This window comes from Aptenodytes forsteri, unplaced genomic scaffold, assembly GCF_000699145.1.
Source record: "Aptenodytes forsteri isolate BGI_AS27 unplaced genomic scaffold, ASM69914v1 Scaffold36, whole genome shotgun sequence".
Classification (NCBI taxonomy): domain Eukaryota; kingdom Metazoa; phylum Chordata; class Aves; order Sphenisciformes; family Spheniscidae; genus Aptenodytes; species Aptenodytes forsteri.
Window position 1 is genome coordinate 766,846 of NW_008795477.1, and position 15,880 is coordinate 782,725.

The 15,880-nt window shown below is 37.5% G+C and overlaps 1 protein-coding gene across 1 annotated transcript in view; it reads left to right on the forward strand.

Moving 5' to 3' along the window:
- Window positions 1-15,880, forward strand: part of PIK3C3 (phosphatidylinositol 3-kinase catalytic subunit type 3) — an 86,509-nt gene that overhangs the window by 7,613 nt on the left and 63,016 nt on the right. Inside the window, exons 4-9 of the mRNA XM_019472566.1 lie at window positions 3,287-3,373; window positions 4,847-4,942; window positions 11,141-11,212; window positions 12,302-12,406; window positions 12,886-12,978; window positions 14,721-14,906. Coding sequence (XP_019328111.1) covers window positions 3,287-3,373; window positions 4,847-4,942; window positions 11,141-11,212; window positions 12,302-12,406; window positions 12,886-12,978; window positions 14,721-14,906 — 639 coding nt within the window. The remainder of the gene's footprint in view (window positions 1-3,286; window positions 3,374-4,846; window positions 4,943-11,140; window positions 11,213-12,301; window positions 12,407-12,885; window positions 12,979-14,720; window positions 14,907-15,880) is intronic.

Consider the following 15,880-nt stretch of genomic DNA (forward strand, 5'->3'; position numbering starts at 1 on the left):
TTTTTTTGCCAAGGCTTTGATAAGTGCTATCCTAAATCTGCGTGTCAGTGCTGGATGTGAATATGTGATGTTCTGAAAATTTTGATGCATTGGTTTAAGATAGTGGAAATAAAAGCCCTACCTTGAGTAAGAAAAAAATACTTTTGTTAGATTAAAAAAAAATAATAGTAATTTAGAAATGGCTAAAATGGTGGACATGTAAGGGTAAGGAATTTCTTCACTGCTGAGAACGAGAAGACCTTTTCTGTGAACTAGGTAGGACATTTGTGAATGCATTAAGTGGTGATGTCCAGCCTGCCTGAAACAGCATCTTGGGTTATAACTGGTCTGCATGCTGCTGGTTCTTTACCTTTGGAATATATTAAAGTCACGTATGAAGCAAAGGCCAAGGCTTGTATTATCCTTTTAGTACAGTCCTGGCACGCTCTGTCTTTGTAATATTGCTGAGATAGGATTTGATGAACTGGCTGCAGAATATAACATAAGATGGCAAAAAATTATTACTATATTGTGCTTCTGTTTACAGTCCTGCTGATAAGTTGTAAGAACCCAAAGGCTGGGTTTCTGTGCTTTGGTTACATCCAGCATCCTGAAATGTTATTAAGGATTATACTTTGGCCCCCCTTCCCTTTCCTTTTGTACTGTTAAGTTTCTGAAGTTTATTGAAGCTAATCTGAAGATTAGCTGTCCCAGAGTTTACTGGAAACAAAACAAATGGAAAAAAGCCCCTAATATATACTGAATGGAGTTAACTAATTATTAGAAGTTGCAGCGGTCTTCCAAAGTTTGCATCAAAATCTTATTACTTCTGTCAAGCTATACTGTGTTCTAGAGCTTAAAGAAAAGTTAGGTCAATCAGCTGCTTTAAGTGAACAATCTTACAGTCGTTACGGGATTATGTTTTTGTGTTTCATGGAACGAGTTCAGAACAAAGGGCATCAGATGCTCATGGCTAATTTACTATTTAGTGCTTCTTGAAATGGCCAGTTCCTAGCAAATCTGGAAATAAGTTTAAAAAAAAAAAAGGGGGGGGGCAGGATTTTCCTCCCAACTGAATAGCTTTTTAGGTGCTTTTAAAATTGACTGCTTTTGATTAGTCCTTTACTTAGGTAGAGCCAATAACTGTAGTTGAGGATTAATATTCAGTGGAAAATTTTAAACTTCATCTCTAATAGACTTAGTAGGAACCAAGAATCAGAAAAGCTGAATTAGATAACATTTGTGAAGTGAGCAAGTATTGTCATTCAGAGCTGTATGTTATGCTTGCTTTCAAAAATAATCTGCCTTAAAATTTAATTCAGATCTTGAGAGGGCGCAGAGGCCATGGTGTGGACTGTAGTGTATTCCAACTCTTTCTGACATAAACTATTTCCAAGAAAACTAAATTAATTGGGAGTTTTGTTTCCTGCTTAGAGGTAGGAACCAGTATCCAAAGTGTTGTTAGACCATAACATCAAATTAAACTCTGGGGAGGTGCATAAGAGAAAAAAAAACAACAAAACCAAAAATAAACCAATGAAGTTGTCTTAAACAGCAAGAAGTCACTTTGTGGAAAGTGAAGAAGCAAGAAGGTCTGTTGTTGTTGGATGTGAAGGGGCAGTTGATTAAGATGTTAAAAGACAAGGATAAATGCTTACCGGCTGATCTTTGACAGATCAGTTCCACTGATACAAGAACACCTTCAGGGAGACTGCAGAACACTGAAATTTCATTTTATTAATGGTTTTAATGGCTGGGGGGGGTGTTTTTGTGTTTTGGAGACTAGACAATTATTTGCCTGCTGTGTCAGCATTGTTTCTAGGAGATGTAAAAAGCTATTTGATTCTGCATAATTTCTGAAGCTTGGCCTCTTGCGAGTTTGTCACGTATATACTTTCCAGATCTGTCAGGATCTGCACCTGGACATGAAGTTGATGCTCTTTTCAGAGTACATCATGATAGGGTTTATATTTAGCCCAGGTCATCCTTGGTGTACAGTAATACTTGTGCATGTACTGCTAAGGCATCAGTTTACGGGGGATTTGAGCGAGAATAATGAAACAGTACTACTGGTGCAAACCCTTGACCTTTTTTTTTTTTCTTCACAGTGAATTTTTTTTTGTATCTTTAGTGGTGAGCTGCTGAAAGTCTAGTGCAGGTATCTGACAAACTGTGCAACCTAGACAACTCCCAGCATATAGCAAGTCTTCTCTGTTTTTTTTGTAGTAGCCTCATCTCCAGTTCTATATGTGAGAAGTAGGCTGTTGTTGTGTATCCTGTGTTCTCCTACATACAATATGTTCCGGTCACATGCCATCCTAGTATTCTTTGTGTATTGCCTGTCCCCTAGCTGTCAGCTGGACAAGAAATGGCAGTTGGTGTGATTGTATGGCCTATTCAAATTTAAGTGCTCATGGGTGGGCTGGTTGACCACAGAACAAAGCAATGAAGTAGTAGTTGTAACCCTTCCCTTAATAGGAATAATGTTGAGGGTCTCTTCACTAGCCATTTTCTAGACAGATACTGATTTCTTTGAAACATGAAAGAACTTGATGTCTTCTAGTCCCTTTGCATCTCTTCTTGCATACTGCAAGAATTACTAATTTTTTGAGGAACACTTGTGATTTCTCAGTAGCCGAAAAGGTGATTCTTGTTCATATTTGTGTGGTCTTCTGCTGAATTTTTCATGAACTATTGTGTGTCAGTGCATCTGAAACTACAGGTAGTATGGCTCATATCTTACTTATCTTCTCTTCCACTCTTCTACTGTTTAAAGGTAGTCCTTTAAACAACTCAACTTCCTTGCTATTACTACAGCAATATGTAGATGTAGGAGTAAAACCTGAACTGCTTTTCAGATGACTAAAAAGAAAGGGAGAACAAGCTGTCTGCGACTTGCTGTGAGTAAGTCTTTGGCTGACATTTTGTGATGTGTAAGTCCGAATCTGAGAACTTGTTTTGGTAAGGCTAATAAGGGCTGAATTATTCAGTTTGGATATTTTTTGAAATATTTTCTTTTTGTTTGACTGGGTAAGTTTTACTATATGAAACTTAGTAACAAAAAAAAAAAAGAAGTATTTTTGTTATGTGAATTTACTTAAAAAATAGATTCCTGTTTTTAATGTGTTAAAAATTCAATGACAATGTGCTTGGAATGTGGTTTTGTTTTTTGTACAAGCATTTTTTCCAGTTCCTTTATTTTTTTTTTCCCCCCTGATTTTATGTTAGTGTGTCTGTAAAATTGACTTTGATATTCCTTTTCTCGCTCCCAGCAATTTAAATATTATCACTGTGTGTTTTCATGCAGCTTACTAAGTCTCATCGGCAAGGTCATATGGTGAAAGTGGACTGGCTGGACAGACTGACCTTTAGAGAAATAGAAATGATCAATGAGGTAGGCCATCGTACATCAGATTTGTAATGTTTTTTGGGATCTTGCTAATATGGAACGTTTGCTTGCTTAGGAGTCTAACTCAAAGCACTTATCCTATTTTTCTTCAACCACCAGTGTATATGATAAAAGGAAGAATAATTCTTTAAGTTTCCAAAGGTGATTTTACTTTGGCAATAATGAGAATGGACAGCTGTCTTGTCAGTTGTCAGCTTCAAGTGAACTTGATCATGGAAGAGAGAATTTATTAATAATTTGGAATAGCTTGGAACAAATGCTGCTAGATATGACTAATTTAACTCTAGGACTTAGATTGTGATGGGAAGCTTTTTGGACATACAGGCTGTACCTTGGTTTTAGACCTGTTCAGCTTTACTGGTGTTGATTTTGGCTGCTGGGGAAAAACACTTCTAAGATTTGAATGAATATTTAAAAAAAAAAAAAAATCTGGTAGTTAAATCACTGAATGAGGTGTTAACCCTCATTGGGCAAAATCTCCCCAAAACTGCTAACTGATTATACTCATCTTGCACAACAGAACTCCTTTGTTTTCTGCTTTGCGTGCTGAGATTTCTGTTTTCTTATTGATAATTAGACCTCAGGGAATCAGATTCTTTTTGAACTTAAGAGTTTATAAAAACAAAAATTTATTAATCTTTTTTTTTTTTTTTGAGAACTCAGCCTATGTCCTTTTTTTTCCCTTCCTTTTCTGTAAAAATACAGAAAACTAAAATTCCTGATTCCTAGAGCTGTGCCTTAAGTGCAGAACCATTTTGCCTATGCTGGAAAGTCAATGCATTATTAATGCATGAAACGAACTTGAGTTACTTGTTGTTAAAGGGGATGTTTATTTTTTTATTAAATATATATTCCCGGTGGTGGTTATGTATAACTTCTTTCTTGTTTCCCATATAGATTTTAAAATTCTAAGCACTTTTTCTAGGTAAAGCATTTAAAAAATGCATACATGGGCATATCTTCCTCTGAAAGTGAATGAGCTGCAAATCTAATCTTGTAGTCCAAGTTTAATTTGTCTCTTTCATGGTTTCATCTGAAACAGTGATTTTTATTTTTTTCCCTGTCTTCTGTTTTTTGACTCTGACACGCATGATTGTGTGTAAAGATTTAAAAAAAACAAAACAAAAAAAAACCCCACAAAAATCCCAGCTGTCAGCTGGTTATTCTTTATCACCTTTTTAAAGACCACAGTTGCAAGCCACTGATGAAAACAATGTTATTTTATCTGTTACATGTGGATGTTTATCATAAAGTAGGAATGTAAGGAAGTAAGAATGTCAGGAAGAAGGTGATATGGTCTCAAGTAGTGCTATGAAATGATTAACTGAATAATTGCTACAACAACTGATAATCTAATTAGTTACAGCACAAAGGAAGTAGGGTAATTGCTGTACTGAGAATGCTGAAGATTGATGCGCTTTAATGTATGATATGCATCTGTGGTGGTTCTCTTCTCAGAGGGAAAAACGAAGTTCTAATTTTATGTACCTGATGATTGAATTCCGTTGCGTCAAGTGTGATGATAAAGAGTATGGAATAGTTTACTACGAAAAGGTATGTGCCTTGCAGGCTTTATGGTTGTCTTTAAAAAGCAACATACGCACCTAAAACGGATAGGTTTTTCTGCTGAGGTGAAATATTCTGCTGCAAGATAGTGGCAGACAGCTGTCACTGGCAACTGTTTACGTACATACAAATCAAATAGTATAGATGCAACAAGATTGCAGAAGTCAATCATTCGTGTAATACAGTTCAAGATTACAGAATTTAATAAGTGTGATTAAAAACTTTTTGATTTATGGTTCCTTCAGTCATCCAGCAGTACTTTCAGAGTAGCCGTATGTAAAATTATATCTTACATGAGGAAGAAATGTACCTGTATTGATTGGTAACTTTATAAAAGGTAAGTTATTAAAACTTTGCACAGGAGCTCTGCTGGTGAACATTTTCTCTAAAATGAACAAATACAGAAGTTTAGTCTTTCATGCTGAAAATGCTTTGGCAGTCAATTAAGTAAAAGACTTCGGGATTGGAATGTCTTGCATCTTTTCTTTCTGTTTACAAAACAGATCTCCAAAGCAGTGCCCTCAGTGTTTTTTATGAGTTCAAAGTTAATGGAACAAAGGATTAACAGTGAGCTTAACAGACATCAGTGTGGCTTTGGAAAGCATTGTAGAAAGACCTACTAAAACAGAAAAAGCAGTATATCTATCATCTGGCTTAAAAAAAAAAAGTCAGTTATTACCTCTTAATTTTCAACATGTTTAGATTCATAAGAATTCAGAAAGTTACTGAATAATGCAGCTTTATATGAAAGAGAAAGAAGGTAGAAAAACAGACTGGAGTCCTATTGAGAACAGAGGCATTAACTTTAAGCAGCGTCTATTCTGAGAATTTGAAAAAAAAACTAATTCAGTACAGAAAATGTTAATACAATGGAAAATAGATTACAAGTATTTCTATGTATGTGACAATATTACCAGTTGATTTGGGCAGCAGAACTCTGATCTAACTAACTAGAAGAAGGTAGTGAAAAATACAGTAATACATTGCAAAAAGCAGGATTCCACAAAATTGGGGGTGGGGGAGTGGTGTGTTGTTTTTTTTTTGTTTGTGTTTTTGTTGTTGTTTTTGTTGTTGCATGTAGTCAGGGGGGTTTTTTGGTGGTGGTTGGGGTTTTTTTAGGGTTGGGTTTTTTTGTTTGGGTGTTTTTAGTTTTTTTTTTTTTTCCCCCTAGCATTTATTGTAGTGACGTGTTAGTTGCTTAGTTATCACTGTGTCTCTCAGTAAACCATTACAGAAGAACTTAAGGCTTGCTTAAAATCTCTTAAAAACAGCTTGTAGAGTTGAAAAAGATAAAATTTTGGTGAAGATCTGTGACTTAGGCAGGTGTCTGGGTTAAAAACTTGCTTAGCTTCCTTCCTGAGTGTCCAAGCAGCTCTTTAGCATTTCTTTTGGTGGACTGTAGTTGACAATGGGAGCTGTCCCCACTTTTCCAAATGTTTTTGCCTTTAGAATAGCTTGTTTCATAGTGCTTCTACAGACTTCTCCTAGAACCGGCTATCGTAGAGGATCTTACTATTACAAAACTCTTTTGTGTTACAAATCGGAATGAAACCTACAATGTGTCGGATTCCTCCATGAAACAAAATAACTTTATTTACTTCTGTGGAAATCAAGGAAATATTTTTCTGGAGAGCATAATGGAATACGATCAAAATACTGAAACATTTTACTAACCATTAGCTTTTTTACATTAGAACGTGCTGTACTTTTCACACGTGCAAACTGATGAGCGTGGCTACCATGCGGCTTTGTGTCCTCTTGGCTCTTTTATTTTTATAGCTGAATGTGACATTCCTAAAAATGATTTTTCTCCCTCACCTCCAGAAACCTACCGTTATAGATGAACTATTCCTGATTTACACACACAACTCTTCTTGTCATCATTATGGTTTTACAGGTGTGCAAAGTGCAGGAAAGAACATTCAGACTTCAAGCACGCATCTTTCTTTCAAGAGATGTTTCTGAAGCATATTAAAAGTGCATGGAACAAAATAACTGTGAATTGGCTGCTCTTGTGGAAATGAAGTAATTGAATGTGTAATAGTACATATTACATAACTAACTATAACTGCTATAACTAACTGCAGTTTGAGGGATTTGTTGTTATGAAGTAGCTTTTCAACAAGTTCTTGACCCTTTTCTGGCAGCGGTAGGAAACAGTACATGAATTAGCGCCTGTCTTCTCAGTTTTGTCATGCTTCCAATTACAGTGTACAGTATACATATCCGGCATCACCAATCCACTATATTGAGTCTAATGAAACTAGGTTCTGTTGTCACCTGCCTGTGACCGATAGTCGAAGTGGAGATTACTTGTCACAGTTTTGTTGATAAATTTGTTTTCAAGTGTTTACGAAGAACTAGCCTGTTAAACAGTGGCTGATAGAATTTGAGATTCTTTGACTCAACATTCAATTACAATGAAGTGAAGTGGCAGTGGCTCTTTCCATGTTCTCTGTTAACTTAATTTTAATACAGCATTCAAGACATGAAGGATAGCAGTCTGCTAGTAATGAGAACATTGCTTCTGATTCTCTGTTTAGGCGAAAATTCAGTGTGACTTTGCAAGTGCAAATAACACCAACTTTTATCATTAATGTGTGTTTTTGCAGGTTTCAAGTGAAACCTTTGTTTGAATAAATAAGTTCATTGCACTGCTGCATCCAGTTTATTTAAAAAAAAAAAGTAGTCTGATTATCAGAGCCTTTGTCATGGTTTGAAAGAAAGAATAAGTAATGTCTACAGCATTGGGTGTCCATTTACTTTTCCTTTGGGAGAAGTTGGATCCCATTGGCATTATCTGAAATGATGTTTTGAGTAAAGAATAAGATAAATAGAACCTCCTTATTTATTGATGTTGTGAAACTGATTTTCAGGAAAGTGCAGAAGAACCTTGCTGGTTCAGAAAATTCTGCAAATTTTGTTAACTTTCTTAAATGGGCTCTAATATTTTTATAGAAGTCACACACACTGACCTTAATGTAGTGAAATACCTCTAAAGTTCTGTAACGTAGTAGTTTAAAGCAAGTTAATGCTGTTTAGTATTTATGTTGCTTTTGTTTCCCAGTGGCAAAATATAGCAGGTCATCTCGGTTTCTGGCTGTGCTAGCAAGTAATGCAGCCAAGAGGAGCAGATTTACAGAGTGAAGTTGTTGCTGAAGGACCAGTGTCTGCACTGTGTGCTTATACTTGGGACTAGCTTTAATCAAGTCCCATGGGCAGAATGACTGTTGGCAGTTGGAGGATATTAGGTATTTCTAAAACCTCTATGATACGAACCAAAGCTCGCTACATGGGGATGATCAGGAGAGACACTTCAAAAGCATGCACCTGACCAAAGTCGAACGCTAATTTAGCGTTGACCCTCAGGCATTGGTATGGTTTAGTAAGTTTGTATGGTCAGGGTCACAGTGATCCATGTGATGCTCTCCAAATACGAGAGAGAATTAGAGCCGCGTGTTAATCTAATTGGAAGGCAAAGTTAAACAACTGATGTCCTTCACGGGCAAACTAATGGCATTGTGCCTTCTTGAGGATTTCACAAAATAGTTTGTTCTGCACATGTTAACTCCTGACACAGTAACTTGTCCCACGAATGTTTTGGCAAAACTTGATTTCATAGCAAGTTTTGGTTGAAGCTTAAGGCTTTGTTTTAAAATGCAATGGGAACAAAGTTTTCCTAGTGCTTGAGCTGAATAACTAGAGCTTTTCAGCTTGGCTATTCAGCATAATCTAGCTGCATTTGAGAAGAGGAGTTTAAAGAATAGTCATTATACTATTTCTTCTGAAAGGTTAAAAAAAGACACGTCAGCAATGAGTTTAGAAATTATTCTTTTATCACTAGTTTTGGAAAATATTCCCAATCTTGGTTTTAAAGGGTGTTACAGATGTTTTGACATTAGTCACTGGAAGGCTTTGCATTTTTAATTTTAGTTTTGTAAGTAAGCAAATTTTAGGCAATTGTGCTTTTGTCATTCTCATCCTAGTAAGTTCTGGGTTGGTAACAGTAGGCTTTTGATTGTGGGGTAGGTGCTCCATTTCTACCAGCCTAAAAGCTTTGTCAGCCTCTTTCCTTTTACAGCTATTTTATCTGAATGTTTTCAGTGAAAGATGTAGTAGTATGGGTGTTACTACTGCTTATCCCTAGAGAATCCACATGGGATATGGATGTTATAAATGCTTCAGTAGGAGTTTGAACATTTATTAGTTGCTAGTGAATCCACTCCTGTGTCAAGCTTTTCCTACAGTGCTTTTATGTGAAGGGTCTAAACGGAGTGGAAACTTGTTTGTCGCTGGGGCATTGGTGATCCTTTGCTTTGTAAAGGTCAAGTCAGATTGCAGCCTTGTCATGGTTTTGATTAGGAAGATAACCAATTAGTAGATAAAAGTTGGTCTGTCATCTCTTGTCATCAGATGTATTTATTTTTAGAAGGATTCCCAAAAAAATTCCCCCCCCCCCCCCCCCCCCCCCAAACAATTTCATTGCTTTTTATGTAACTTGACTTTGTAAAACTAGTATAACATGATCTGAAAGTTCTGTCTGATGAGATGGTAAAGGTTTTAGTACAATGCGAGTGCTGATCTGTCAGTGTGGCTCAGACTCAGTTCAGTCTACTGTTATAGTGATGCAGTAGTATTGTGTTAGAACAGAAATACTTTGGAAATGATATTAATTCTATACAATCAAGTTAAAACTAAGTTCATCGTGTAGGCAGTATGGTTTTAAAACAGAGAAACTGTAAGCAAATGTACTCTTTGTCCTCAGTTGTTTGCGTGGGTACTTTTTTTAAAGACTAATGGGAAAAGCCATGCTGCTCGTGTTCTGGGATCATCATCAGCCACAGCCAGAGTGTATGTGTATTTCCCTTAACTAGGAAGGATGTGTGTATAGTTACTGTCATTATTTTGACTGTAAAATTGTTACTTCAGAAAGGCATAGGACACTAAGAAGTGTTTTCCTGAATGTGCAGCTTAATAATAAGAGATCTTTTACTGTAGTCAGCAACACAAAATTTATGCAGCTGGAAAAAAATGTTTCTCCTGAAACGTTAATGGCAATTTTAACTCCTGTGTCTTGTTGGTGACTTGTTCTTCCCCTTGATACAAGGCCCTCACTTCTTTGAAAGTTACCTCTGAAAAGTATAAAAGTGAAGCCATCCCAAGAGGCATATGTGATTGGAAAAACACGAGGAAAAAAAAAAGAGGGTTGGGGGCAGAAGCAAACACGAGCAAGTTATCTCAAAACTTACATTATTGAGGGAAATGTTGATATGTCAAAAAAAACTTTATTCTGAGCTGAAATTTACTCCAAAATAAATGAGAACTGAGTATAACTATAGCATAGCACATATTATGCTGGTGTTGCCTTGTTGTTTTTTCTGTTTTACTGTTTTATACTGTCTTTTAAATGAAATGTTCTTCCGTAGATCGTGTCAATTAATGCTTAGTTACACTTCTAAGGTAAAAAAAACAAAACTAAGCAGCTGGATGTGACTGGAAGAGGGAAACAGAGTTGCTGCTTCTGTTACGTGGTGGCAGGTTTTGTATTTTTTTCCTTCTGCCTGGTTCAAGCAGAAAATTTTTAATTTCTCCTTTCCCTTATTTATGCAGCAGCAGGTTAGACTCCCCTAAGGAAAACTAGCAGGTTCCTGTCATAGTGCTCCAGAGCAGCACAGCATGAACTTCTAGAAGAGAATGTCATGCTCTGTGTGGAACCTGTGACAGCTAGGCACACTTACATCTTCCTAAATTCATCTGTGTTTCAGAGAGTCTGTATGTTGTACTATTAGGAGGTATTTTCTGCAACGTGGTTGTTATTTCTAGGAAATTATTTGTTTTCAGTGGAAATATGGACCCTGATTTGGTTTCTCTTTGTACTTCCAGAGGACACGTGATGATAATGGCAAATTTCTCCACTCACCTGTGTGCCAGCATGGTAGTGAGTTGCCATGCTGCGTCTCCTCAGATGAACTTTCATCTGTCTTGCCACCTTGTTTATCATCTGGCAAAAACTAACAAGAAAAAGAATCCATTCCTTATTTTCTGTTTTCCCCTTTAACTGTCAAAGTCAGCAAGGTGCAGTTGCATCATTCTTTCACTGTAGTATAATTCACAATACATTAACATGACATGTTTTTTTCCTAAAACTTGAGATGTTTAATATGCCTTTAACTTTTTGTCATTCAGGATGGTGATGAGTCATCTCCAATTTTAACAAGTTCTGAAATTGTTAAGATTCCAGATCCCCAGATGTCTATGGTAAGCAATGCTCCATGTAATGCAATCTGTATTACGGTATTTTTGTTGACGTTTTCATAAATGGAGATGAAAGCTTGCCTATATTGCTGTCTTTGATATTTTAAAAGTCCAGTGAAAAGATGTATTTGACCAGTTGAGAAATTCAGTGGATTTGACTCTTTGTAATTTTTTTTTTCTGCTGCTGCTAGATTAAAATACAAGAATTGATTTAATGCTTATGTTCATCTCCTTTCCATACCTAATATGCTTCCTTCTGAGGTGTAGGAAAGCAGAGAAGGGGGATTGTTGGCAAAAGAGGTCAGAGGGTGGGAATGTAAGGTAAGAGGGAGCTGAAGAACAGAAATTTAGCGGAAGGTGCAGTAACTCTTGGTCACTTTGTCTGTTAAAATATTTTCTCCCTACGCTCTCTTGTATGTTGTCTTTCATATAGACAGTGCCTAAGTACAGTTCTAGAAAAGATTTCCATTATTGTGGATGCCAATTCAGTGGGACTGGTATTGGCAGCTTTGGGAACCTTAATGTAAGTGGGCTTCTACTGGCAACACTGTTTGAGCACTGTGTAATCTAACACTGCAAGAGCAAGTCTGACAATGCTGAAAACTGCCTTGGCTGCTGAAATCTCGTTGACACTGTGGCTCCTATTGTGGCTCCTACTGTTGCTAACATGGTATTAACAGTGGGAAAACTTTTTGAGAAGTTTTTCTTGCATACAAAGCTTTATGCTGCAAACATCCTAAAAATGTTTATAAAAGCGGCTAGCACGTTTGAGTGCTAAATCACAGATGTGTTGACTGAAGCGCTTGCATTTTGCAGCAATTCACCAAAAGGCAAGATAGGGTTTGTAAATTGCGTGAAGTAAAAAAACCAAACCAAAACCTCAAAATCCCCAACAACCCTCCACATATTATTGAAGGAGTTTCTTCTAAAACAATAACAAAAATCCAGAAGACGCTGTAGTTTTAGATGTGGATTTTAATTGTCATGCATTATTCAAGATACTGGTGAGTCTTTGCTAGATGGTTTCATGTCAATAATAATTTTCTCTGGAGTTTAAATATTTATAAATACTGACTTACCCTCTGTGTTTAGGAGAACTTAGTAGAAAGCAAACATCACAAGCTTGCTCGAAGTTTAAGAAGTGGACCTTCTGATCATGATCTGAAGCCTAATGCAGCTACGCGAGATCAGCTTAATGTAAGTCAGTCATATGATGGCTAAATTCAATTTTATTAGGTAGTTTGGTATTAATATGTGGTGACAGTTTAAGGAAATAGAGTTCATTTCAGTTTAAAGAAAGTAATTAATGAAGAAATGTTGTTCAGTGTTTCTTACAAGTGGTTAGTTAGATGAGTCCAACTCAGCAGCAGAAGGTACTTGCTCATTTTTTTGTAAAACGGTTTTGGGGGGATAAGAATGCATACTGTGCACGTATATAGGTGCTAATGGCAGGCTTAAAATAACTGTGTATGTTTGCCTACACTGCCACTTCAGTCAACTGCATAACTGAGGAGCACCACCATGATACCATGAGAACTTTGTGTTGTTGAAAAGCTTTTTTTTTCCTAGCTATTTTTGTGTGTTCAGTGTTGTGCTTTGTCACAATGTAGTCTGTTAACTTGTTGATTATTCCTGTTTATGTTTTTAAACTCACTTTCTGACTATGTATCTAATAGATCATAGTGAGTTATCCACCGACAAAGCAGCTAACGTACGAGGAACAGGATCTAGTTTGGAAATTCAGATATTACCTTACTAATCAGGAGAAGGTAAGTTGAATGATTTGAGAGGACTTATTGATGCAAGAGGTGCTTCATCTGGCACTCATTCTACAATGTTCTGTCCTTGCAGAGATAGAGCTTCAGTGTCTTGGAAGCTAGTCAAGATTATTTTAACCTTTTCTACAATGTTACTGATTTAAAAATTGGTGACTAATTTTCCCACTTAAATCATATGAACTGGCTATTACTACAGCAGTCTCACCGTCAGCTACAAACACTCACCGTCAGCTTAAAATACCAGTGTTGTCAATTTTGCCTTCAGCAAGGAAAGATTATTAAAGAAGAGACTCTTCATCCCTTTTTGACAAGGATTAGCATTACCAGAATAAGTAGCAGCACACCAAAAGCCCAAAGTAAATTAAATAACTAAATAATCCCCCAGCAGTGGGCATTTTTTATGTAGTGGTAATTGTGGTAGAGCAGTAACCATTGACATTTGACTTAGAAGATAACCCAGCTGCAGTTTTTTGGGACGTATTAAAACAATCCAATATTGTATTGTCACTTACATCAGTAAGGTTCCTCAGGTCTGTGCTTATGTAAATATAGTCTGGATCTAGTTCTACCTTAATGTGAAATGTTAATTTCACAGCATCCTTCTGGACAAGTTGCCCAACTGTGGGGTGAGTGGGTTCACGGTGTGCTGTGTGAAGAACTGGCTGAAGGGCAGAGCTCAAAGGGTTGTAGTGAATGGGGCTACATCTGGCTGGTGACTGGTCACCAGCGGTGTTCCTCAGGGTTCCATCCTAGGGCCAGTTCTGTTCAATAAATTTATCAACGATCTGGATGCAGGAGTTGAATGCTGAGTTTGCTGATGATACTAAACTAGGAGGCGCTCTTGACTCTCTTGAGAGACAAGATGCCTTGCAGAGGGATCTAGATTGATTGGAGCATTGGGCAGTGATTAATGGGATGAAATTTAACAAGTCCAAATGCCAGATTCTGCACCTAGAATGGCGTAACGCCAGGCACAAGTATAAACTGGGAGAGGAATGGCTGGAAAGCAGCCCTGCGGAAAGGGGTCTGGGGGTGCTGGTCAACAGCAGGCTCAGTATGAGTCAGCGGTGTGCACTGGCAGCCAAGAGGGCAAACCACATTCTGGGGTGCATCAAACACAGTATAACCAGCTGATCAAAAGAGGTGATTGTCTCACTGTGTTCAGCGTTGGTGCGGCTTCACCTTGAATACTGTGTGCAGTTCTGGGCCCCACAAATTAAGAAGGATGTGAAGGTCCTTGAATGCATCCAGAGGAGGGCAACAAAGCTGGTGAAAGGGCTAAGGACTTTGGGCTTGTCTAGTTTGGAGAAAAGAAGGCTGAGGGTTGACCTCATTGCTCTCCACGGCTTCCTGAGCAGGGGAAGTGGAGAGGGAGGTGCTGCTCTCTTCTCCCTGGGATCCAGTGATAGGACGCGTGGGAATGGTTCAAAGCTGCAACAGGGGAGGTTTAGACTGGACACTAGGAAGCGTTTCTTTTCCGAGAGGGTGGTCAAACACTGGATCAGGCTTCCTAGAGGAGGGGGTTGATGCCCCAAGGCTGCCAGTGTTTAAGAGGCATTTGGATAATGCCCTTAACAACATGCTTTAACTTTTGGTCAGCCCTGAATTGGTCAGGCAGTTGGACTAGATGATCGTTGTAGGTCCCTTCCAACTGAAATAGTCTACATTCTATTCTAAATCATTTGTTTAGCCTGGCTTTTCACTGATGAATTGTCCCATCTCTTTCTATTTAGGCCTTGACAAAATTCTTAAAATGCGTCAACTGGGACCTACCACAAGAGGCAAAGCAAGCACTGGAGCTGCTGGGCAAGTGGAAGCCCATGGATGTGGAAGACTCTCTAGAACTTCTGTCATCTCACTTCACCAACCCAACGGTTCGGCGGTATGCCGTTGCCAGGCTTCAGCAGGCTGATGATGAGGTATTCATTGGGCTGTGAGTACATGTGAAAGTCAGCTGGTCTCAGGATTTTTAGTCTCATTAAGTACTTGAAATGTTTGCTGCTTTTTAAGGCATTTAAGTGAATAATAGTGATGGAAAACTAAAAAAAAATTCACTGTGATGCTATTTAAGCTCTTTATGGAGCAAGGTCTCCACATTATTAAGTGGCACTCATTGATAATTGTCTTAGTATGAACAGCTAGTGATAGCTGGTTTTGTCAAACAAAGTGAAACAACCATATGTTCTCCCCAGAAACCAGGAGAATGGGGAGATTTTAAATTTTGAATGTTAATCTGCATAGAACTGCTCTGAACTTAAATAGTCTGCTAAAAGATTTCCAACAAATCCACCTGGTAAGTTGAAGCAGTATATTGTCATACTCTTTTGCTAAAAAAAGCGAGTAGAAAAGCGTCTGTGGAAATAAGATGTTTCTAATTGTATACTGATTAGAATATGATAAGCTGTGATTTGTGAGTAGAGCACACTTAATAGATGCTAATCTGTTAAATTTCAATTATTTATATATTCTATTTTCTTTTGACAGTTAAAAAAAAAAAAAATACTTTGAGTGTATTACCATAACTCCTGAATCCTTGGCAATCAATAGAGTTTAAAATAGGGAGCATAAATATATCAAATTTTTGGAAGCCCACCTCAATAGCCAGGGTCATACTGCTTTGACTTTAAAAATGTACCTTTTACGAAACACTTGAAGGCAGCTAAACAGAGCAAGCTGAATAGTAGAGGGAACAAATTCATTATAAACAGCAAGTGATTAAAATTATAGTCTTCAATCTGAAATAGATCAGATACGTGTGTGTTTTTTGTTTGGCTTTTTTTTGATCCCCAGCTATGCAAGGGATAAAAAAAAAAAAGATCATAGAATCATTAAGGTTGGAAAAGGCCTCTAAGATCATCGAGTCCAACCGTCAACCCAACACCACCATGCCCAC